This window comes from Elephas maximus, chromosome 27, assembly GCF_024166365.1.
Source record: "Elephas maximus indicus isolate mEleMax1 chromosome 27, mEleMax1 primary haplotype, whole genome shotgun sequence".
Classification (NCBI taxonomy): domain Eukaryota; kingdom Metazoa; phylum Chordata; class Mammalia; order Proboscidea; family Elephantidae; genus Elephas; species Elephas maximus.
The window spans coordinates 33,066,284-33,090,046 of NC_064845.1; the positions used below are offsets into that span (position 1 = coordinate 33,066,284).

Below are 23,763 nucleotides of genomic sequence, written 5' to 3' on the forward strand. Positions count from 1 at the left end.
TATGTTAGGATTTCATCCCTGAGGCTAGATAAGCTATACTTACAAGAAACAGCCAGGTACAGACTGGGCATCCTGATTCCCCATAGTCCACTCAGTGGGGAACACCATTCTGAGTTCATCTGCTTGTCCCATCCCTTTCTAACTCAAAGGGGCTAAGAATTAGAGTGCGCTCCACAGCTGAGAAATATGAAGTTAATCTACCCTTGCACAGACTGGATTTGTAGAGCTGGTATCATCAGCATCAATCCATAAATAAACTGAATTCATTTTTATAATAGCATATAAACAGTACTAGTTTTTAGGTTTCCAAGAACAATCAGCATAGCTGTGCTCTTTTACTATGTACCTACAGGATCTTAAACTTCTCATCAAAGCCCAGCCTACTTTTTAAGCTAATTTCAAAACCTGTGAAGCACATACCTCAGTAGCACTAACCACAGCAAGTTTTCTAGCAACATAAGGTGTCAGCATGCCAGCTAAACTTTTCCTTATGGTTGGATTTTCTGGGGTTGCTTGTTCTTCAGACAGGTACCCTCCAAGGCGACTTAAGGCACGGACACTCAGTTTGGCAAGGTTATTAGCTACTTCCTGTTATAAAAAAAAAAAAAAAGATTAAGACATTCAAGTAGATCTCATATCTTATACAGGTAACCTACTAACTTTCTGGAATCAAACATGCATGGAACATATTCTAAGCAGCAGTAAACAAACAAGAAAAAAGGAATCAAGCATTCCCTACATTGATGTCAGACAGCTTAAGTATTACAAAAGCTTATTCCTTTATTTATAGGAATCCATAAGAGCCTATGTATTCACCTGTATCCAACACCATAAATCATAGATAACTGGAAGCAGCTTTGGTTAAGGGCAGGGAGGGGAAACTTGCCTGCCTCACACACTGACAGTATAATGGACGAAAGAGAATAGGAAAAGAGGAGACAGAAACAGTATTTATAAAAATCAGACAATTACTCAACGAGTAGGGAAGCCAGCCCCAACAGCCCGATGGTATCGTTCTATTTCCCTGCATTACCCAACCATAATTTTACCAACATAAAGGTGACTGAGTAATCGAGAAAAGATAAAACTATGTCCATATGCTATTACAAATTCCTTTACCTTGAACCCTTTCAACCTAAGTGGTTGAGATAAAAAGTTTTGGGACTTAAAGAGTGGTAAACTTACTTATCTTGAAAAATAGTTTATACCTTGAGGGTTCTGGATAGCTGACACTCTGTTTCACATTAATTTAGCATTAATCTACTGTTCGGGTTCAAATTCAACATTAAAGCGGTGTTAAGAGTTACCTGCTGGTTTGTGTCTTCATTTTTCTGAATACCACTCTCTTCCAGTGTGTAGTCATAATTGAAGAGATAACCGAGCAGATACCACAAAATTCCAGCCTGAAACAGGTGCGTCTGTAGCCAGAAATCCACAGCAAAAGAACTAACACATTCTACCCCAAGAGCAGCTACCCGTGGAATACTCTGTGAGGATCAGAGAACAATTTATAGGGTTAAAAGAACCTTCCAAGAGAAACCGGTTGCTGTGAAGTTATGTCAAGCTAGCTACCTCACTGTGTAACATGTTCACCTCCTCACATTTTAAATTCCAATTAAAATTCAAATCTTACACCTTTTAAAGCCTAAAATAAAAAGTGACCCCATGATGCGATGGCAGAGTGACTATCCTTGAGGCTAGTGTTCAAAGACTTAGGAATTCAGGTTTTCCCATTTTATATATAAATCTAAATTCTCAGTTATAGGTATCAATAGCAACTCACAGGTTAATGATCTTAGGTGCATCAGTGATAACTTTAGTGTGGTATATGAATTTACTTCTTCCTATTAGAGTTCAGATTCTTACTGAGAGGAGATATTTTCATCAGCGATCCTTACTTCTAGGTATCTTAGTCCAGGACCAGCATCTCAATCTTACTCCATTCCAATACAACTCTCACTCTGCCCAGTTATCTAAAAAGTCTCTCTCTCCTCTCTCATCATTTACCATATTTTTACACCCACAGTCAACATCCCCCAGCAGTTTTGGATTGGGAGGAAATAGGAAGCTTTCAGATCCCTGAAGTGTTTCCCGCCAGACTTGACTCTAAGTTTCAGGTTTTATCTGATCCTTTCATTTTATCATTTCTTTAGTCTAGCCTTTTCTCTTTTCTTCTTTGACTCTCTTCTAATGTTTAGGGGGGACCCATCTCCCTTTAGATATGTCACTCTAGTCTTTTTGTTTGTGTGCCAGCCTAGGGACAAAGCCTTCACTGACTGCAAGGTTTCTATGAAAAAAGTTTTTGGAGTTCCAAAGAACTTACTTAAAAATAATTTGGGGAAAACAACCTGTTTACAAGTTGGGGACTGTCTACTTGACAAGAAAACCCATTGCTGACTGTATACAGAAAGCATTAAAGGTGAACTCCACCTTGCCAAAATATAGCACCCGACAGAGATCTTTGATGACACTAGGCATTTCTGTGATCTTCTCTCGACATTCTTCAAACTGAGCAGCCACACTGTAGCATTTACTTATGTGTCCACACACCTGCGGGCAACAGAGCAAAGAGAAAAGAGAGTCAAGTGCACGTTTTTACTGAAGACATAGGGAAATCAAATCAGTAGAGATTTGTGAATAATGCTTCATGGTATATGATACTACAAAATTCAACACAACATTTGTATTGGTTCACTAGTTTCTCTTATTAAGGTTTCCTATAGCTTCCTTCTCCAAAGAAGATAAACAAACGGCCAACAGCACGTGAAAAGATGTTCAATGTCCTTAGTCATTCCACCAACCAAAAACCAAACCCACTGCCATCAAGTTGAATCCAACTCATAGAGACCCTGCAGGACAGAGCAGAACTGCCCCATGGGATTTCCGGCTGTAAATCTTTACAGAAGCAGGTTGCCGCATCTTTCTCCCACATCATTAGTCATTAGGGAGATGCAAATCAAAACCACAATGAGATTATCACTTCACACTCACTAGGATGGCTATTATTTAAAAAAAAAAAAAAAGAAAAGAAAAGAAAACATGACTGAAAATAACAAGTGTTGGTGAGGATGAGGAGATACTGGAACACTCATACATCGCTGGTGGAAATGTAAAATGGTACAGCCACTGTGGAAATGTTCGGTGGTTCCCAAAAAATTTAAACATAGAATTTCCACATAACCCAGTAATTTTAACCTGGGTATAGACCCAAAAGAACTGAAAGCAGCGACTCAGACACATATATACCAATGTTCACTGCAGCATTATTCGAAACAGCAAAAAGGTGGAAATAACCCAAGTGCCCATCAACAGATGAATGGATAAACAAAATGTAGTACGTGTCCATAAAATGGAATATTATTCAGCCATAAAGAGAACTGAAGTTCTGATACATGCCACCACATGGATGAACCCTGAAAACATCATATTGAGTGAAATAAGCCAGATACCAAAGGACAGATACTATATGATCCCGCTTATATGAACCAGCCAGACTAGGTAAATCCACACAGACAAAAGAGGAAGACTGGTTACCAGGGGCTAGGGGGAAGGGAAGTGACAAATACCTGAAGGACAGACACATGCACATGAGCGTGCACACACACACACACACACACACACACACACACATATCTGAAGGAAAAAAAAAAGATTTTCTATAGATGCAGAGGGCTGCAAATCATTGCCACTTCAGCTCAGGGGCCAAAATGACCCATGACCTAACATGGCAGAAAGTGAAAGGAATGATTTTTACCTTTTTAAAGGGCTGTTATTAAAACACACACACACAAATAATACAAAGCAGAGACCGTCTGTACCCCACAAACCCTCAAATATTTACTCTTAGGCTCTCTAAAGAAAAAGTTTGCCTCTGCATTAAGGTAACTTTGTCCAGCAGAATATCACAATTCTATTTTTTTTTTTTTTATTTACATACTCTTCACGTCAATAAACTAGGCATAAAAATGAAGGCACCCTCGTGCTTCATATGTCTCCACAGCCAAACCAACGGAGGCTTGTGAACGTATCAGAATGACTCTTCCTTGGGAGCCCTGGGTGGTGCAAACGGTTAACATGCTCAGGTGTGAACGCAAAGGCTAGTAGCTGGAATCCACCCAGAGACACCCTGGAAGAAAGGCCTGGCGATCAACTTCTGAAAAATCATCTATTGAAAACCCTACAGAGCACAGTTCTACTGTGACACCAAGGGGTTGCCACAGGTCAGAATTAACTCAGTGGCAACTGGTGGTACTTCTCTTTGAGTGTGAAATAAAACTATCTCATCAGATCATGTATACAACTCTCAGCCCAACTATACTTCAAAATACAGGGTGAAACACAAAAGCCTACGCTCAATTGTCCTATATTCTAAATTTTCTTGGCATAAACAAAGGGCCACATAAAAAGAGGAACTCTACAATGATCTTAATGAATTCTTCATGAATTTTCCATCAAAGAATGCAACTATTATAATCTTAACAACAACAACAACAAAATTAAAATATTAGCAATGGGAGAAAGAGGCAGAGAAGGAAATTGTGGGAGGGAGTGGAAAATATATGAAACAAGAGTGGCAAATGACAAATGTTTGATACTGGGTGATAGGTGTATAAGGGTTCATTATACTATTATCCACTTTAAGAGAAAAAAGTTAAGCCAACAGACGACTATACACAGTCTACCGCAGTGATTCTTAAAGTTCGGTACACTGACCAGCAGTTATCAGTATCACCTGGGAACTCGTGAGAAACGTTTATCATCAGGCTCCCATCCCAGATCCACTGGATCAAATTCTGGGGTGGGGCCCAGCAGCCCATGTATTAGTGAGCCCTCTAGGTAGTTCTGATACATGTTGAAGTCTGAACCACTGGTCTAGTGTAACTTTTTTAGAACAATGTTTTAGCCTTACCTGTACTGACATGTCACCAGGTCTACTGGAACGATTCAAGACAGCCACACAGCGACTAAATGCCTCTTGTAACACCTGTCAAAAAAGAAGTCAGCCATTAACGCTCCATTTTGACTTCATCTCTGAAAGAAATTTTCTAGCAGAAATAAAATTGTAAAATAACCTTTTAATGTTAGCTATTTAGTAAATAAATGTTTGCTTAATTAACTTTGTTAAATAAATACATAAATAAAAAAGCCCCGGCAGCTTCTTTTTTAGCATTCCCAATAAGCGACTTTGCCAGCAATATTAAGTTAACCAATTTTGAACCCAAGGCTCTCCAACACATATTACAAAATAAAGCTGCTTCTTCCCCTTTAATTTTGGTGCCAGAATATACAGAATATTGTGTTATCTGATGGAATAAACTGAAGCAAGGAGCTACGTGAGCTGTATTTGCGCTTGGTGAGTTCTCTATGGCCGATGGTGATACAATGTGCCCAAACCAGTCCAATGATAAGCACGAAGGGCGTCCCGTGTCACCTCTATTCCGTTTTCCCTCCTGAGTTCTTCGGCATTGAGGGCCGAACAGTTGACAGTATGGAAAGCCAGCTCCGTGGCAGCAGGCAGCAACGGTGACTCTTTTGAGAAGAGGAGGTCATCTGAAGTTTCCATGGTTATAGTCCTGATTAGCATGGGGTACCCTGCATACTTATAAGGCTGTAAATCTGAAAGAACCAGAGGTTAGTGTTGGGAAAATAAAAGCAGAACACTGGTTTCTGTGTGATTCCAAGAGTTCTTTGCCATAATAATTTTCCATCTATTAAATTATGCTATGGAAACAGGTAACATGGTGGAATTACCTGGGAGACATTAAAATTTGGGGAATAACACATGTCTTACCTTCTTTATGACGGTTGAAAAGGATGCTCTGAGTTTTCAGAATCAAAATTATATTCTCTGGATCTGGTCCATCCACTATTTTTGCTGATTTGGTACATAAAAATTCATATGCTTTATTTACTTTCTCAAACATATCCTGTATATAACCGAAGATAATTAACTTTAATTGGGAACATCTCAAACCACAACCTAAACAACACAGTTGGTTTCTTTTTTTACCGATCACTTCTTTAGCTATTATTTTGCTTTGTTTTTTACGTCAAGGAATTCATTTCAACTATAATCTAGCAGTATATTGTGTAAGGTGAAACTGTTTTCCAAACTACTATCCGATTACCTTAATACTATTTGCTGAAAAATTCTTCCTCACTGGGTTTATACCATTTATAGCTTATTAAACTCACACATACCAGAGACAATTTGTATTGATATAAAAATAATTATTATGCCAAATGCTGTCAATTCCAAATGATAGTGACCCTATCGGACAGAGTAGAATACCCTGTAGGGTTTCCAAGGCTGTAATGTTTACAGGAGCAGGCTGCCACATCTTTCTCCTGTGGAGCCACTGGCAGGTTCAAATGGAGCCACTGGAGGGTTCAAATTCTGACCTTTCGGTTAGCAGCCAAGCATTTTAACCACTGCACCATCAGGGCACTTCATAATTGTGATAAAAAAAAAAAAAAAAAAAAAAACCTGTTGCCATCGAGTCAATTCCGACTCATAACAACCCTATAGGAGAGAAGAGAACTGCCCCATAGAGTTTCCAAGGAGTGCCTGGTGGAGTCGAACTGTCTACCTTTTGGTTAGTTGCCGTGGCACTTAAGCACTACGCCACCAGGGTTTCCCATAATTGTTGATAGCATATGATAATTATGATACTGACTATTGAGCATTATTGCCAGATTTACAAGATCTATCCTGAAGTACAACACTATCAGTGATAGGATTATATCCATACGCCTACAATGAAGACCAGTTAATATAACTATAATTCAAATTTACCCACCAACCACTAAGGCCAAAGATGAAGAAACTGAAGATTTTTACCAACTTCTGCAGTCTGAAATTCACCAAACATGCAATCAAGATGTTGGTAATTACCGGTGATTAGAATGTGAAAGTTGGAAACAAAGAAGAAAGATCAGTAGTTGGAAAATATGGCCTTGGTGATAGAAACAATGCCGTGGATGACATGAGAGAATTTTGCGAAACCAACGACTTCTTCACTGTAAATACCTATCTTCAACAACATAAACAGCACCTATACATGTGGACCTCGCCAGATGGAATACACAGAAATCAAATCAACTTCATCTGTGGAAAGAGACGATGGAAAAGCTCAATATCATCGTCAGAACAAGGCCAAGGGCCGACTTTAGGACAGATCAACTGCTCATATGCAACTTCAAGTTGAAGCTGAAGAAAATTAGAACAAGTCCACAGAGTCAAAGTACCACCTTTAGTATATCCCACCTGAACTTAGAGATCATCTCAGGAATAGATTTGAGACACTGAACACTAATCACCAAAGGCCAGATGAGCCGTGTAATAACATCAAGGACATCATACATGAAGACAGAAAGAGGTCATTAAAAAGAAAGAAAAGGCTGGTATCAGACACTTGCTCTTTAATGTCAAGTAGCGAAAGCAAAAGGAAGAAATGAAGTAAACAAACTGAACAGAAGATTTCAAACGGTGGCTCAAGAAGACAAAATAAAGTACTATGACATGTGCAAAGACCTGGAGGTAGGAAACCAAAAGGAAGAAGGCACTTGGCTTTTCTCAAGCTGAAAGAACTGAAGAAAAACAGTAAGTCTCGAGTTGCAATACTGAAGGATTCTATCAGCAAAAAATTGGATGCAGGAAGCATCAAAAATAGATGGAAGGAATACACAGAATCATGGCACCAAAAAGAATTGGTTGACATTCAACCATTTCAGGAGGTAGCATATGATCAAGAACTGACGGTATTGAAGGAAGAAGTCCAAGCTGCACTGAAGACACCGGTGAAAAACAAGGCTCCAGGAATTGACAGAATACCGATTAAGATGTTTCAACAAATGGATGCAGTGATCCAACGAAACGCTGAAATTATCAAACAATATCATTATTATCTCACACAAGCAAAATTTTGCTGAAGATCATTCAAAAGTGGTTGCAGTGGTATACTGACAGGGAACTACCAGAAATTCAAGCTGGATTCCGAAGAGGACGTGGAACCAGGGATATCACTGCTGATATCAGATGGATCTTGGCTAAAAGCAGAAAATACAACAAAGATGTTTACCTGTGTTTTACTGACTATGCGAAGGCATTCAAATGTGTGGGTCATAACAAATTATGGATAACATTGCAAAGAATGGGAATTCCAGAACACTTAATTGTGCTCATGAGAAACCTGTACGCAGATCAAGAGGCAGTTGTTCAAACAACAAGAGGCTACTGCGTGGTTTAAAGTCAGGAAAGCGTGCATCAGGGTCATGTCTTTTTCACCATACTTATTCAATCTGTATGCTAAGTGAATAATCTGAGACGCTGGACTATATGAAGAAGAACGGGGCATCAGGATTGGAGGAAGACTCATTAACAACCTGAGTTAAGCAGATGACAAAACCTTGCTTGCTGAAAGCAAAGCAGCCTTGAAGTACTCACTGATGGAGATCAAAGACCACAGCCTTCAGTATGAATTACATCGCAACATAAAGAAAACAAAAATCCTCACAACTGGACCAATAAGCAACATCATGACTCATGACAAACAGAAAAAAGACTGAAGTTGTCAAGGATCTCATTTTACCTGGATCCACAATCAACTCCACGGAAGCAGCAGTCAGGATATCAAACAGTGTGTTGCATTGGGCAAATCTGCTGCAAAAGACCTCTTTGAAGTGTTAAAAAGCAAAGAGGTCACTTTAAGGACTAAGGTGTGCCTGACCCAAGCCAAGGTGTTTTCAAGCACCTCATATGCATGTGAAAGCTGGACAATGAATAAGGAAGACCGAAAAATTGATGCCTTTGAATTACAGTGTTGGCAGCCGGCAAAGAGTACTGAATACACCATGGAACGTCAGAAAAACGAACAAGTCCGTCTTGGAAGAAGTACAGCCAGAATGCTCCTTAGAAGGATGGCAAGACTTTCTCATATACTTTGGATGTGTCATCAGGAGGGACCAGTCCCTGGAGAAGAACATCATGCTTGGTAAAGGGCAGTGAAAAAGAGGAAGACTCTCAACAAGATGGATTGACACAGTGGCTGCAACAATGGGCTCAAGCAAAACAATGATGGTGAAGATGGCACAGGACCAGGCAGTGTTTCGTTCTGTTGTGCACAGGGTCACTGTGAGTCGGAACCGACTCTACAGCAGCTAACGGCTGCCAGACACTGCGCTGAACGCTTTACATACATTATTTCATTTAATCCTCACAACACCCACGTGAGGTATGTACCTTTATTACCCTCATTTTTTAAATGAAGATATTAAAAAAAACACTTAGAGATGTTAAATAAGATGCCTAATGTCACAAAGTCAACTGGTAGAAGAGCTAAGACTTACATGCAGGTCTGACTCCTAAATTCATGCTCTTGAACTATTATACCATATTACATTCCACTGATCTGTGTTGATTCTTGTGTCAGGACCACACAGTTTTACAATTGTAGCTTTATAGAATGTTTTAACATCTATCAATAAAATACTGATTTCCAAAACTTTATTCCTATCTTGATTGCTTTCTCTCCCAGATGAATTTGGATTGCTACCAGGTCCTCAAAAATACCTGAGGCTTTTGATTAAAAATGCTTTAAACATGTAAAAGTGACATCTTTTCAACATCGAGTCTTTCCATTCAGGAATACTCTGTCCCCAGTGAAAAACACTGACCTTAGAGTTAGTGGGATTACTCCTAGTTTCTAGCAATAGACTACCAGTCCTAGTTTGGAGGGGTTCTTATGTGATTTCTTCTATTATGAATATCCATTGGTGTTTTAATAGGAAACTGGAAGAGGCAGGATCAGGAAAGCTGGAAGCAAATGATTTTAAACCTGAACTAAATTCTCTACTTCTCCAGTGAAAGTAATTTGAAGTCGGTTGAATACACAAACCCAAAACAATCCAAATGGCAATTGCATCAACTATTAATGAATTAAGTTCGGCCACATTCCAAACCATCAATTATTCATGTGACTTCCCATTCAAGCTGACCATCAAAGAGACACGGGAAAGGACAGAGAATAAAAACCCTAAGTTATTAGTCACAAGGACAGTCCTACTGGTAAAGCGGGGGATGGCCATGAAGGCAGAAGGCATAGGCTGCAAGTTTATGACAAGGCAGACACTGGAAAAGAATGTGAAAGTAACTTTTCTCCTCCAAAATACTGACAGGGCAAAAGGAAGTCAACCCAAAAGCCCTAATTCCAAAGGCAGTACATACCCTCCCTTCTGGATTCTTATCAGGGTGGTACTTCTGTGCAAGCCTGAAGTAAGCTTTTCTAATCTTGCTCTCGTCATGCCTGTTAAATAGGAAAATTGTTTCATGAATACAGTTAAGTGCAAGAAAAAAATATTTACATGATCATCTAAAATGTTTTAACATAACCTTGCTTTTATCAGGAATCTTACGTGATCATTTATTAGGTAACAAATTAAACCCAGTATGATTTAAGTAAGATTATTGTTTATGTTATCTGTATAACTGAAAGATAATGCCTTCCCTATGCAAGGTTATCATTCACTTTAAATTAAAAAAACATACTTGGGGTTTACAGAAGAAATAACTTTTTCAAAAAAACACCAATTTTTCAAAGTGTACAAATATCATTTCAAACTCTACACTTCTAAGTTATTATATCAGCCTTACCAAAAATACACCAACACTTTGAGTTCATATTTAAGAAAATGTCTTTTAAACCATTTAAATCATTTTTCTCTAACATTATCTGATCTACTATAAAGCATCGCTGATAAAGGAAATGTGCATTTTTTCCTACACATCTGTCATTCAGCATTCTGGGCATGTTGCTATCAAATCTCTTCCTCACACACAACACAAACTCCAAGAGGAAAACAAAGATGTGAATGAATACCACAGGTCAGATATGGTTCCAGACACACTGCACACATTATTTCAATCAGTAGAGAGCAACGATTGTAATAGCAATAACAGAAGAAGGCGTCCTGCTAATAAATTTGCAGTAGTGAAAAATCACGTGGATAGTTCCATACAGTTATTCCTCTGTATGTTTATCAAAGAACAGGTAAAAAAATTTTTTTAATTGTTGGTTTAACAACAATATATATTTGACATTGATATTTTAAGGGAAAACAGACGAGTACTATGGTAATACTGAAAATAACTCACGGCCCCTGTCCTTGGGGGAGGTTAAGCACTTCATAAGCATCATCTATTGACATCGTAGGTGGCTTCTTTTCTACTTCCTTCTTCCAGGCATCAAGGGTATCTTTTAGAAGCTTAACCTTAAAGACAGAGGGTTAAAATTTATATCTACTAAAATAAAAATATTTCAAAATATAATTTTTAAGTTATACAATTCTAGTGTATATGTACTTAAATTGACATTTCTAGGCTACTCAATTAGCCAGCTTTCTGAAATACAAATATACCCACTTCTCACTTTTTGACATGGTTAGGTTCCAAAGACCAGGTTGTTACGCAAAAACTGGCATTACGCAAAAAAGGTTGACCACATCAGATCACAAAATGGAGGATGACTACATCATTTCACAACTGCCAAATTACATCCTTACATAACTGCCAAACCACTGAGAACCATGGGCCAGCCAAGTTGACTCATAACCATCACAGCCAGTGTTACTCTCGCTTCACACCTCAGCATTCAATACTGCCAGACATACATGGTTAATACACAAAATAGCTGGATAGTATATTTTTCACTATTGTCATAAATGTGAAACTTTGAATAATGAAATAGTTGGGAAGCAAGGAATAGGTGTAACCAATTAAAATCACCTTCTTAGCAGGGCAGCTGATTTCATTCTTCTATAAAATTACAATAGTATATGAGAACACTGAGATTCCGTGAGGTAGTCACACGTTTCCCAGTTAATAAGCAGTGGAGCTGGATTCAAACCCAGGTCTCACTAAAAAGCTCATACTTTTTCTACTATCTCATGTTGCATCCAGAACAAGTATCACAGTCTACCTGCCTGTTCATAGCACTACAAAGTGACAGTGGCTTGTGGTACAAATAGCAATTGTTCTGAAATCTTTTGCATTGTAAGGATAATGGTATAACCTCTGCCGAAATAACAGAACATGGGCACCCATGTCTACTTTATTCCAGGCTCCAGCAGATAGCCAAGGGCTCAGGCTGGAGGGGGACCCCAAGGGCACTGTGGCCAGGGAGACAGCACATACTGCTACACAAAGGAGCAGGTAGCATTTATTACCTCCTGTGTGTGCCAGCAACTATGCAGAGTTTATCATGTGAATTCTCACTTTTTTTTCACAATCATGACATGAGATGGTTACTATCATTATTGCCATTTTAGAGATGAGAACTAAGGTATAGAGAAGTCAAGCAACATACCCAATGTGATACAGACCTATTAATGGCCAAATTGTGACTCAACCCAAACTGTCTAACTCCAACATCTGTGACCTTACCCATTCTGCTATACAGACAAGTTTCTGTCAAGCTATTACAGCGCATAATTGCATTATACACATGAAATTAAGTTTTTTTCCCCTTGTTACAAAAGATCAAGACTGTAAAGTTCTTAATATTTCCTTTAAAAATTACATTTCAGTTTGGGATTTAACCAAATACCTCAAACTACACTAAGAGCTGCACAGTGCTTAAGTAAGAGGGAATAATTAAGGAAACTGATTACTTCTTATCACAGAAGGAAGAAACATCCAGAAATGGTTAGAGGCTATTTTTACGGTTTCCAACCAAAAAACCCACTGCCATCGAGTTGATTCCAACTCACAGCAACCCTACAGGACAGAGTAGAGCCGCCCCATAGGGTTCCCAGAGCTGTCATCTTTACATGAACAGACTGCCACATCTTTGACCTGCACAGCAGATGAACTTTCACTTAGCAGCTGAGCACTTAACCGCTGCAACATCAGGGCTTCTTTTTTATGGTTTAAGAAAGTACAAGTTAATCTGCTGACTTACCGGATCTTTAATTGGCCAATCTGGAAACCGGAGTGTATCACAAAGTTGTTTGAGATAATAAATATTACAAAACAGTTCATTCTCTAGCTGTGGATAGTTGATAACTGGGATGGGACAATACTGATAAAGTGCTCTTGTGTTGCTCTGAAGACGAGGTGTGAAATCGGCAAGATGGGCAGCAATCTTCTCTATCATGAGGCGCCTACAATTATAAAAACCTCCATTCAACCGTTATGAAAGAATTAATTTATTTTAAAGAGAAGGTTAAGATAGGTAATCATGTGAGGAGGTTACATGGAACTCTTAGAGTAACTCCATTATTGGTCTGCATTGAGAGCTCATAAGGATGTTATTCAGGGTATTCTAAATATATTATATAAAAATACTCAATGGAGACAGTAAAAATCTCCTTTCTGAACACTTATCTGTAAAGAAGACCATGGAAGAAAAGGCCGGTACTCCCCGACTTTTCTACTGAAAAATTAGGTATCAGAAGATCAAATGGATTGAATCTGCATTCATAAGGGTATACCCAGGGAATTCAAGCTTGCTATCACCCCAAAAAAGCTCACTACATGGTATTAATTTTACTTAACTTACCACGGTAGGGTAAGCAAAAACTTGACTTGGCCAGTACATAGAGATGTAGATCTTTTAGATGGGGACTCAGACTAACCAATCTCAGGAGAAAAAAAATGGCATAGAAAAAGGGTATTGCTAACTTATTCATGATTGTGTACATTTGATTCCAATGAAAAATATGACTGTCACACAGAATATATTCAAATTGGTGGCTAGAACATGCCAAGCCTATAGGTTAACCTACCCAAGAAGTCAAGTGATAACCAGGTGGTATACTGGGCATGAGTCAGCCCAAAAGGACTAAGAGGACAGGGATTCTCCACAAAGAGGAGGCCTTGACAATGGAACTATGAAGTGCCAAGTCTTTCCTGGACAGTCTGGCTGGACACTGCCATCTCCTGCTTCTGGGCCTCTCCTTTTTCTGAGTTTCCAGAGGTTTCTCCTATGACCTTCCCCTCCTAATAAGAACATTCTTTAGGAATATTAACCTTTAGACTAAAGTAAAAAAATGCTGGCAGGGAACCCTCATTCTAAAATGATTTTAGATTATCTCTGCTCAGACTCATTTTGTGTGGACATAATTTTTACTTAGTGGATTAAAATCTTATATCCAAATTCCCAGGGGGTGTGTGTGTGTGTGTGTGTTGATTTTATCCCTACGTACCCCCTACATAAATATTATCATTTTATTGATTAAACTATAACCAGGTCTATAAACTTAAGAAGCACCAGTGGTAATAGGTCGTACCCTTACATACAGCTCTATTAAGGTAATAGCAATTTTGTTAAACCACGCTAGAACTGAGAAGGAAAAAAGCTTAAGACCTTGTCAAAACTTATCACATACACCTGATTTGGCACCATGAACCTGGGATTAGCTGTAGCTTATGGGACTAGTGAAAGCATTTCTTTGAACACCATCAAGCCAAGCAGCAAGTAGCAAAGGTTCTGGGTATAAAAATATAATCCGTCACTGGATAGAGGTGGTAGACATACAACACTGTGAAGGCACTAAATGCGTTATGTGAATTTCACCTCAATTTTTTAAAAAGTAAAAAAAAAAAAAAAGTCAATCAATCAACTGGCTATTTACCTCATTTCACTACTCCAAATTGCTTCTGGAGTATCAAATTCTCCTAGAAAAATCTCAGAAAACTTCTCAGGTTCGTAATTTTCTAAGTAACAAACCATTGCTTCAGGTAGGATGTGCCCAAGTATACTCCTTTGAAAAACATCTTGTCCTTTTGTCTTTAAAACAAAACAAAACAAAATGTAGTCAGAAACTCTGAAGTTATCTTTCAATTTTCTAAGAAATAAGTTATAGCTAGAGAACACTTGAAGAGCAAGCTGGAAGAAACTGCTTTATGCTTTGGAAATTTAGATGGAAACAAGACAAAATGCAGAATGGAAGGTATCTGGTATAAACTTTCCTGAAAAGGCAAGGCCTTAAAGAGCCTGCCCTCAGGAAATACGGCGAGAATTTTTATTCAAAGTACTTATATTTAACTGTATTTAGAACTCCACATCCTCTGGCTGGCCAACAGAGTCAAGCTAATGATCATACTTTTTATTTTTAAACTCATTTCTTCACCTGATAGAAATAAAACCTTAGAGGCAAAAACCTATTATAAATTTTTTCTAATTTCCTTTTAGGCAAATTGAGGATGTTTTACTTCTCCAGTACATGACAAACAGAAGGGGGAAAATGCAGACATGGTTTTACCACCTGGCAAAAAGGCAAATTAGAAGATAAATATTTTTAGATTTCTTGTTAATAAAGGCCATAAATTTGCTATGTGTTAAACTTGTAGGTGAAAAACTGCTTGTTCCGTTCTTTAGAATACTATCATTTGATAATTCCTACACCACAGCTGAAAAATTGTTAGAAACATGAATAAGAAATACAACGTATAGGCCAACTGCAAAGATGAAAATCCCAATTCTGGGTGGGGATGAAGTTAAGGGAATAACTGCACTTCTGAGAGCAAGACTACAACTGCCAGGCTCCTAAATAATTAGCCTTTGTGCTAAAGATGATTTCAAAGTTATTGCTTACTATCCATTACCAATATGTACGTATAATTTAAGAAAGCAGAATGTGACTTCCACAATTCTTTAGCTATTATTATTTTTGCCATGTCTTTTTAGACACACTGCTTTAAGAGAATCAAAATAGATCCCTTCTATTTGTAATAGTTAACTACTTGCCCTTCTTGCCTACATTCAGATTTTCTATAAATACGGTTTTGCTGTAAATACTCAACATATTGTTAGGTGAAATGATGTATATAGTTTCTAATACTGTAAAATTTTAAAAAAAGATTACATATGTATAACTGCACAGAAAAAAAAGGAAGAAAAAATGCCAAAAATTACTCAAAATGCTACATTAAGGTGGTAGCATTAGAGGTAATTTCTTGACTTTTTTTATATTCTCATTTTCTATTTGTATAAAGCTGTGGAAATTTTACTGTCACAGGCATCATTTAATACTATGAGACACACTAACTGCTTTTTAGGGCTTCACTAGCTGCTTTCTAAGCCTGCAGTTTGGCCAAGTGTCTATTGTCAAGGTGATGTAACATTCCTTGATTAGTCTTCCAAACAGCGGTCTAGTTTTGGTTACTCTTTTGCTCTTGACAAAATCCAAAAATCAATGAACAGTCAATTTGCACAAGTTTCTAAACATCTTTCAATTATATACTGACAATAAACATTTTTTTGTAAAAGGTAGGTATAAAGTTTCAGGTTGTCAAAGCTACCTGGATAAGTCTCATCCTTTCTTGGATCCCTAGTTTTCTTCTGCAGTTAAATGCCAAGAACACTTGGGAGCACCTGAAAAATTAAGCAGCTTCAAAAGAGAAACCTAGCACTTCTGTCACCTTCAGGTCTGAACAAAAAAGGCTGAAGTCTTACTGAATCTTAGCTGACTGAGTATAAGTTATATAGTTAGGCATGTAACTTATAAAAATCACTAATCTAAGTTTAACACAAGGAGAACAAATTGCATTCACAGAGATGTCAGATTACAATTCACACCTGCAATTTCAATATTAAATTTAATGGGCAATGTTTATTTTCATTTTAAAAAGATTAGCTTAGACTTTCTATATGTAAGGTACCATAAGGAATGTAAAAGCTAAATATAACAACACCTGCCCTCGAATGCTTAAAATCTAGTAAAAGGTAATACATAAACTTTCACCTAAGGCAAAATAAAATGTGAAAAATAAACACAGAGAAGAGTTGGAAAAATAAATAAATAAAAAGGCAAGCCAGTAAACATGCACAGCTCATGAAACTTCACAGTTTACCGAGCGTTAAGTTATATACTCAGTAGACTAACTTGGCTTACCTCCTCTGACTTGAAAGCCTGTTTCGTATGTGTGTACTTCAAAAACCTAGAAAGAAAAATAAATTACTTGTCAGATATAGGAATTCATTAGTTTTAGTAACATCAATTTTCTAAAGACCAGATCATACACACGTACATACACGCAAAGAAAAGCCACAAAGGGCAACTTATAAATTCATATCCCAAATTATTTAATTTCTAATTAAGGCAAGAGCTTAAATGAATTAGAAAACAATTTTAGTTATGGTCATATTAAGATTATGTAATAACTGTACAAACCATTTTAAGAAAAGGCAAAATGTAAAATTACATGCCCAATATATCAAATATGCATATTAAAATACTAGACAATAAAATTTTTGTTGTATGTGGTAAAGTGGTGAAATTCTGAGTATTATTTTTCCCTATTTTTCAACCCTCCGAATTTTCAGACATGTAGCCAAACAACTTTTATAACGAAAAATTTAATAAAAGCAATGACATACAAAAAATCTGGCAAATCAATCTGCCCCTGTAGAATTCAGATAAAAACTTTAACTAGGTTACCATTACAGTTCTTACCGAGCAACAGGAAGCACGTTGGAACCTGTGTACATCATGATAAAGAAAAATACTCCACTCAGGTAAAGACGAGGCAACTGCGGGTTATCTTGCATGATAAGGTGTAACAAAATAGCAACTTTTTCAACAAGGATAGGGTCAAAGGTCAGCAGTAGCTAAAAAAAAAAATAAGAAAATATTTTGGTTATTAGCAAAAATAACCTACAGTATCATCATTCCTTTTAGGTTTATGTATTTCATATGCTACGGTTATGGTTTGTGTGTAGTCAGTTATAAACGAAAAGTCCATGGGATTCAGTAAGCTTATCTGCCCAGCTCCCACAAAATCTGAAGAATGATTCCTATAACATATAATAAAGGGATAATAATATAGATATGGAGAATAGATCAAAACATATTCAGAAGAAACCCAAACATGCCTGACACTAGTTTTTTCATGAGTACAGACAGAACTGCTTCTGGTGCAAGAATCTTCCTGCATAGACTCCTCTGTTAATGATAGAAGGGAAAGGGAAAGTGGTTATGTTTTTGGTTAGTTTCAGTCCAGGTGACAAGAACAATCTCCCGAAGCCTATTTGAGAATTCAAAGAGCAGAACAAAGAAAACTTACGAATGAAATAGTACAAAGAAATACATCTAGAAGAGAAGGAGAGGTCAAGAGCGTAAACAGTTACCAGAAAATGTGGCCTCTAGAAATTTGGGCTAGAAATACTGAAGAGACTTTCTGGGACTACCACACTGAATCTGGGCTAATAAAAACTACAGACAGCTACTACGAATGGACATTTGATAAACACATTTAATAAGTTTTATCTACAAATCTTAATAAAATTGGCATTTCAATTTTCTATTAACACTTGTTCCCACAGAGTCCCCAATTCTGGATCAAATGCTACCAATAGAAAAAATTATAATAACAAGGAGGAAGTACTAGCTCAGATTAGGTGAAAGTTCTAGACTCAGATGTGACACTGAACAGCTACACGTCTTTAAATACCTAACTTAAAGTTCTGTGTCTTAGTGTCTTACCTGTTCAACAAGGTATTTAGATTAGGTGTTTAGTACTATGTATTCTACAAAGGAAAAAATTGAAATATATTCACACAGGCTTTTCCTTCACATTGACACCAGTTGTAGCATGAGACTTGACATCCCTTTAGCACATAATATGGAAATTAACAGGCAAAAAATCCAGAATATTTGAAATTATAACTATATCAGAAAACCCCAGACTGTCACTCAATATATCTTTAAAAAAAAAAAAAAAATTTGCCACGGAGTTGATTCCAACTCAGGGTAACCCCATGCGTATCAGAGTAGAACTGCGCTCCACAAGGTTTTCAATGGCTGATTTTTCAGCACTGGATTACCAGGCCTTTCTTCCAAGGTGCCTCTGTACAGACTCAATTTGAATTGCCAGCCATTCCATTAGCAGCTGAGCATACTTACCATTTGCACCATGCAGGGCCTCCCACTGTATCTTAGACCACACTGAAAATTCTGAAGCTATGTCAAAGAGTAAAACTATATCAAGTGGTGATTGCCTTAAAGTCAAATGAAGTACAGAAATTCCTTACCAACAATATAGTATGTTCCTAAATACTACTGCAGCTACCAAACTGTGCTGGGCAAGATTAACATCTCCCAGAATACAGAAACTTAAAGGAAAAACAAAACTAACTACTAAAAAATATTTTTAAACCTAGTATAAAAAATGTAGGAGGCATATGCTTTTGAAAGAAGCTAGATCTAACAATAAAATTCTTCTCCTGGATTGCTTCAATAGTTTAAGTATTATTAAAAATTTTGGTTCAAATAGCTTAGTTTCATGTTATCCTGATCAAAAAAAACCAAACCTACGACCATCAAGTCGATTCTGACTCCTAGTGACCCAAGGTGACAGAGAACTGCCCCACAGGGTTTCCAAGAGGCAGCTGGTGGATTCAAGCTGCTGACCTTTTGGTTAGCGGCCCAACACTTAACTGCTGTGCCACCAGGGCTCCGTTATGCTGACCATGTAATCTTAGAAGTTTTTCAGTAATCCCTTTCTGGCCTAAAATTGAATGCTGTCTGCATTTACTTTCTTCCTTTTTTGTTTTGTTTTGCAAGTTGTGGAAAAATGTTTAGGAAGTGGTTGATTTTCTAAGCATAGGATTTATCTACACATTGAGAGGAAGGTTCAACACAGAAAATGAATCTCCTTTCCTTTGGACCACCTCACATACGCGGTTACATGGTCCACTGGGCATAAAGTGGTAGTGGTTTAGAAGAAGCAAAAACTGCAGTGCTGTTTTGTTTAATGGTATAAACAGAACCGTCACACTAGGAAAATGACAAAAATTTTGAAATGCTGGTATGCTTAAATAACAGAAGTTGGTAAAACAGGTTGGTAAGGTACTATCATATTCAGAAGTCTTTGTCATTGCCAGCGACTTACACAGACACACCACTGACAGATGAGCGGTGACTGTACAAGAGGTGCAGTAGCTGGGATTCAAACCTGGGTCTCCCACATGGAAATCGAGAACTCTACCACTGAACCACCCCTGCCCCCAAGCACTTATGCAGTATAATACACAATTGTAAAAATATAAATACATCGATATACAACTGATAAGACAAAAACTGTACAAGTTATTGGCACAGATCTTACAGTTAAGCCATGTGTGATTAATTTTAAAAAATAGATTTGACAACAGAATAGACAGGAGGAACACATTTACATAAAACCTCTGGGACCTGCTAATTATGGGGTATACACAGTTTCATTCCAAAAGGGCAGACTGATTTAAATGAAATAAAAAATTTGAAGATACCTTGGTGTATCCTACATAATTCCAATTCAAAGCTTTCAGTAGGCTGCTACCCATGAAAACATACAACCCAGAATAGTCAAAACCTGAGGCATAACCTAGTGAATCTGCTGTGAATATTTCTCAAGATCCAAACCACCACGTCCACATCTGTGGCCTGCTGGTGCTTCCCAGTAGTCACAATACCAACATGCACCACAAACTGGAATAATCACCTTTCAATTTTTGTAAGGGTGTGATTTTAAGAATAGATAATAAATTTCTTTTAGAATAATTCTGGAGTGAGATGCTACTCATGTTTGGATACCTGGATACACAATCTTCTACAGTATACAGTACTCAGAATGTCAGTTCAACTAAGAGTAAATGAAATAAATGTGATCCAGGACTCAGACGGTTTCAAATAAAACAAGGACTGAGGCTCATAATGAAATTACCTAAGGGTAAATGATTCTTAAATTACTGCTCAGTTTGAAAACAAAAGTAACTTACCTGAATAATATGGGGAAGGCAAGTGCTGTCTGACAGCAGTCTTTTCACTCTGGGTAAGGGCCGAATGATGGCATTATCTTGATCCCTAGAAAATATTTTCTAAGGTGAACATTTAATATGTTTAATAAAATTTGTATTTTCAGAGCATATGGTATTCTACTAGGCATGAAGCAGTTACCTTACTTTTTTGTTAATGAAGACTAAGCTCTCATACAGCTGGGAACATGATTAGGTATTTTGGTTTAAATCTATTTGGCTGCTTAATAGGGCTTCATTTCCTTCCATAAGATTTCCTTGAAAAACAGTACCCTAGAAGAGCCAAAGACTCTTATTTATTATTTAATTGATTAAACTTGGTGCTGTCCAACACAGTGCCAGTGGATATTTCCCCCCAAAGGGCATGTCAAACTTTGTCACATAAATTTAAACCTTAACTCCTCTAAATATCTTCCACGTATGGCCTTAATGCTAATGCTACATTACTTCTAAATACTAATTTTATAATTTAAGTCTGATCTGATTTTTAAAGAGAACTGGAGCCACGGAAACCTCAAGCATTATTAAACATGTGATAGTTTCTCAGTAACTGCCATCATTAGCATCGCAATAAAACAAAATCAGGTATACGCAAATATTTTACAAAGATCAAAAAGTTCCATGCAAAAGTTATAATTACAATTATCAACGGGGAACAAAATCTCACCTTCACTAGTCAGGTGGGGACAAGATGTTGGCCTAGACTCAAGTTCTACACCGAGAATGGTCACCCTGATGTGGGAGCCGCTACTCGTCGCTGTCTGTGCTGAGTTTGCTAATGACGAGTTATCTAAAATGTCCATCTCTGATTCACATAAATCCTATTAACTGTTATTTTTGCTAGAGTACAGTTATTGAGCCTCAATTTTGTAATATTATCTGAGGTCTCACAGAGAAAGTCACTTTTCAGTCACTTTATCAATAGAATTTGCAAATTATTTCTTTATATCAGGGTTTTTTAATATTTTGTTTTTATTTTTCCAAAAAGCTCCAATAGCAAAAGCAGCATTCTCCCAAGGCCACAAATTTGGACATTTTTGTTCTAAATCACCAGAGTAATCTCATTCCATAACTGAAGAATAACCTACATAAACAGGGAGAACAAGGTGTTTTAAGAGTTCCTGTTCATCATGAAAGTGCTCAATTGCATTTTACCTGCTTGGAAAATATCCACACATTGTTATTAACATGTTGAGTATAAGGGTAGCAAGGTCAGTTTCATTCAGTACAGCCTGTCCACTGGCTAACAGACACCACTTAAGCTGGGGTATGGCCTGCAGTGGTCGCCAACCATCCATGCCTTGAGCCCAGCACCTGGTTTTTGCATTTAACATTCCTTTGGTCCACAATTCTTGCATCTAAATGGACAGAGGCATCATGGTTACAAACAGATAAATAAAATGAAAAAAATTTCTATTTCAAAGTAAATTCATACTAAACTATGAAATAAACATGCAAGTTCACTATTAAAAACAACAATAACAACCAGCTTTTGTGGGCAGGCCTTCAGGAACCCGAATTTGACTATTAAAACAAGAAAAACAGCCATGTAGTGACTAAACTGCAAAGCATAAGGAATACTAGAAAGAGTGAAAACGGTCGGCAGATTGTAAAATGAACAAATTATATACAAGCAGAAAGCTCTGTCCCCCACAAAACTATTTTTAGCCAAGTTCCAAAGGGACGAAGCCTGGGAGGCTGAGCCTGAGAAGGCAGGATCAGATCTGGGAAGACGTTCAGCAGGCACTGCCCCTAGTTCTTGGACTCTATCAGCAATTTCAGACTGCGTATTAAAAATTACTATTAATACCACAGAGACGCATTATAGTCTGATAGAATTATTAAGGTGGGAATTAATATATAAAATTCATTATGGAGTGCCACCTCTGTAATAACAGCTTTAAACAGTAAGATCCGAAGATGTGACTTTGTGTGTGCGTTTTTCTAGAAATGCAATCTAATCCTTCGTGTGGTAATGGAGTATCAGAGTCCTTGGAGCTGATGACAGTGATTCAAATCATACCTGAGAAATATTTCACATCTATAGGGTCGCTGTGAGTCTGAATCGACGCCACGGCAACGGGTGCCTGAGTGCTAAGCGGAAGAATAGAAGGAAGGCTGAGGCCTTTGGAAAAACGTTCTCCACAACACATACCTCACGAAACCCATACGGGCCACTCCGTTCTTTGTCTGCATTGCCAAAATACCACTCCTTTTCACTCTCTCTTTTCATGTCTGGGGCAGCTTCGATGACATTGCTCTAAGTTTTAAAAAGATTTAGTTATTTACCGAGACAAAAACCTGAGGGAGCAGACACTGTCATAAAACAAAATTAAACGGTACCATTTATTTTCAGCTTATATCCTTTTAGAAATTCACCTCAATTTTTAAGTGATCTTATTTTAAGAGTTAAGGATTCGGTATCTAACCTAATAGTCAAAAAAAACTATTTCCTTGTTAATTGCCTTTGAAGTAAATAATTTCCCAAATCTGCCCAGCAATCTGAGCTAAATTCAAAGACATCTACATTCCTACAGTCATAAATTTTCAGGACACAAAAGCTGTAGTAGCAAAGAATATTGCACAAAGCTATATAAATTAGCATTCACCATTAACCTCAAACCACCATGCTCGGAAAGCTGAAGTTGTTTTGGGGAAAAAAGCTCACGACAAGTAAAAGCTTCAGTAAGAATCTGAAATCATACCATGCAGAGTAAAATGCCAGCTGGCAAGTTTTCAGTGGTTTTAAACATTTACTTTCAACCTATTACTCTCACCGCGGATTAATTCTTGTAACTTTATACATGCTTTATGAGAATCCAGGATAAGAATTTTTATGTAGTTAGAATATTTTATTATAACATGCATTTTGAATACTCTCCTAACTATTGGTTTTCAGTTAAAACTCGTATAGCAAGGTACAGTAAAGAACACAGGCTTCCGGGTTCTGCCAGTGACTGGGCGACTT

At 37.5% G+C, this 23,763-nt stretch overlaps 1 protein-coding gene across 1 annotated transcript in view; it reads right to left on the reverse strand.

Moving 5' to 3' along the window:
- Nucleotides 1-23,763, reverse strand: part of DNAJC13 (DnaJ heat shock protein family (Hsp40) member C13) — a 139,665-nt gene that overhangs the window by 49,189 nt on the left and 66,713 nt on the right. The window contains exons 27-41 of the mRNA XM_049870873.1: nt 22,951-23,055; nt 21,951-22,153; nt 20,760-20,844; nt 17,455-17,609; nt 16,894-16,939; nt 14,632-14,786; nt 12,957-13,158; nt 11,153-11,268; nt 10,226-10,304; nt 5,792-5,927; nt 5,432-5,616; nt 4,910-4,984; nt 2,431-2,550; nt 1,308-1,487; nt 421-588 (exon numbers count right to left, since the gene is read on the reverse strand). Coding sequence (XP_049726830.1) covers nt 421-588; nt 1,308-1,487; nt 2,431-2,550; nt 4,910-4,984; nt 5,432-5,616; nt 5,792-5,927; nt 10,226-10,304; nt 11,153-11,268; nt 12,957-13,158; nt 14,632-14,786; nt 16,894-16,939; nt 17,455-17,609; nt 20,760-20,844; nt 21,951-22,153; nt 22,951-23,055 — 2,010 coding nt within the window. The remainder of the gene's footprint in view (nt 1-420; nt 589-1,307; nt 1,488-2,430; nt 2,551-4,909; nt 4,985-5,431; nt 5,617-5,791; nt 5,928-10,225; nt 10,305-11,152; nt 11,269-12,956; nt 13,159-14,631; nt 14,787-16,893; nt 16,940-17,454; nt 17,610-20,759; nt 20,845-21,950; nt 22,154-22,950; nt 23,056-23,763) is intronic.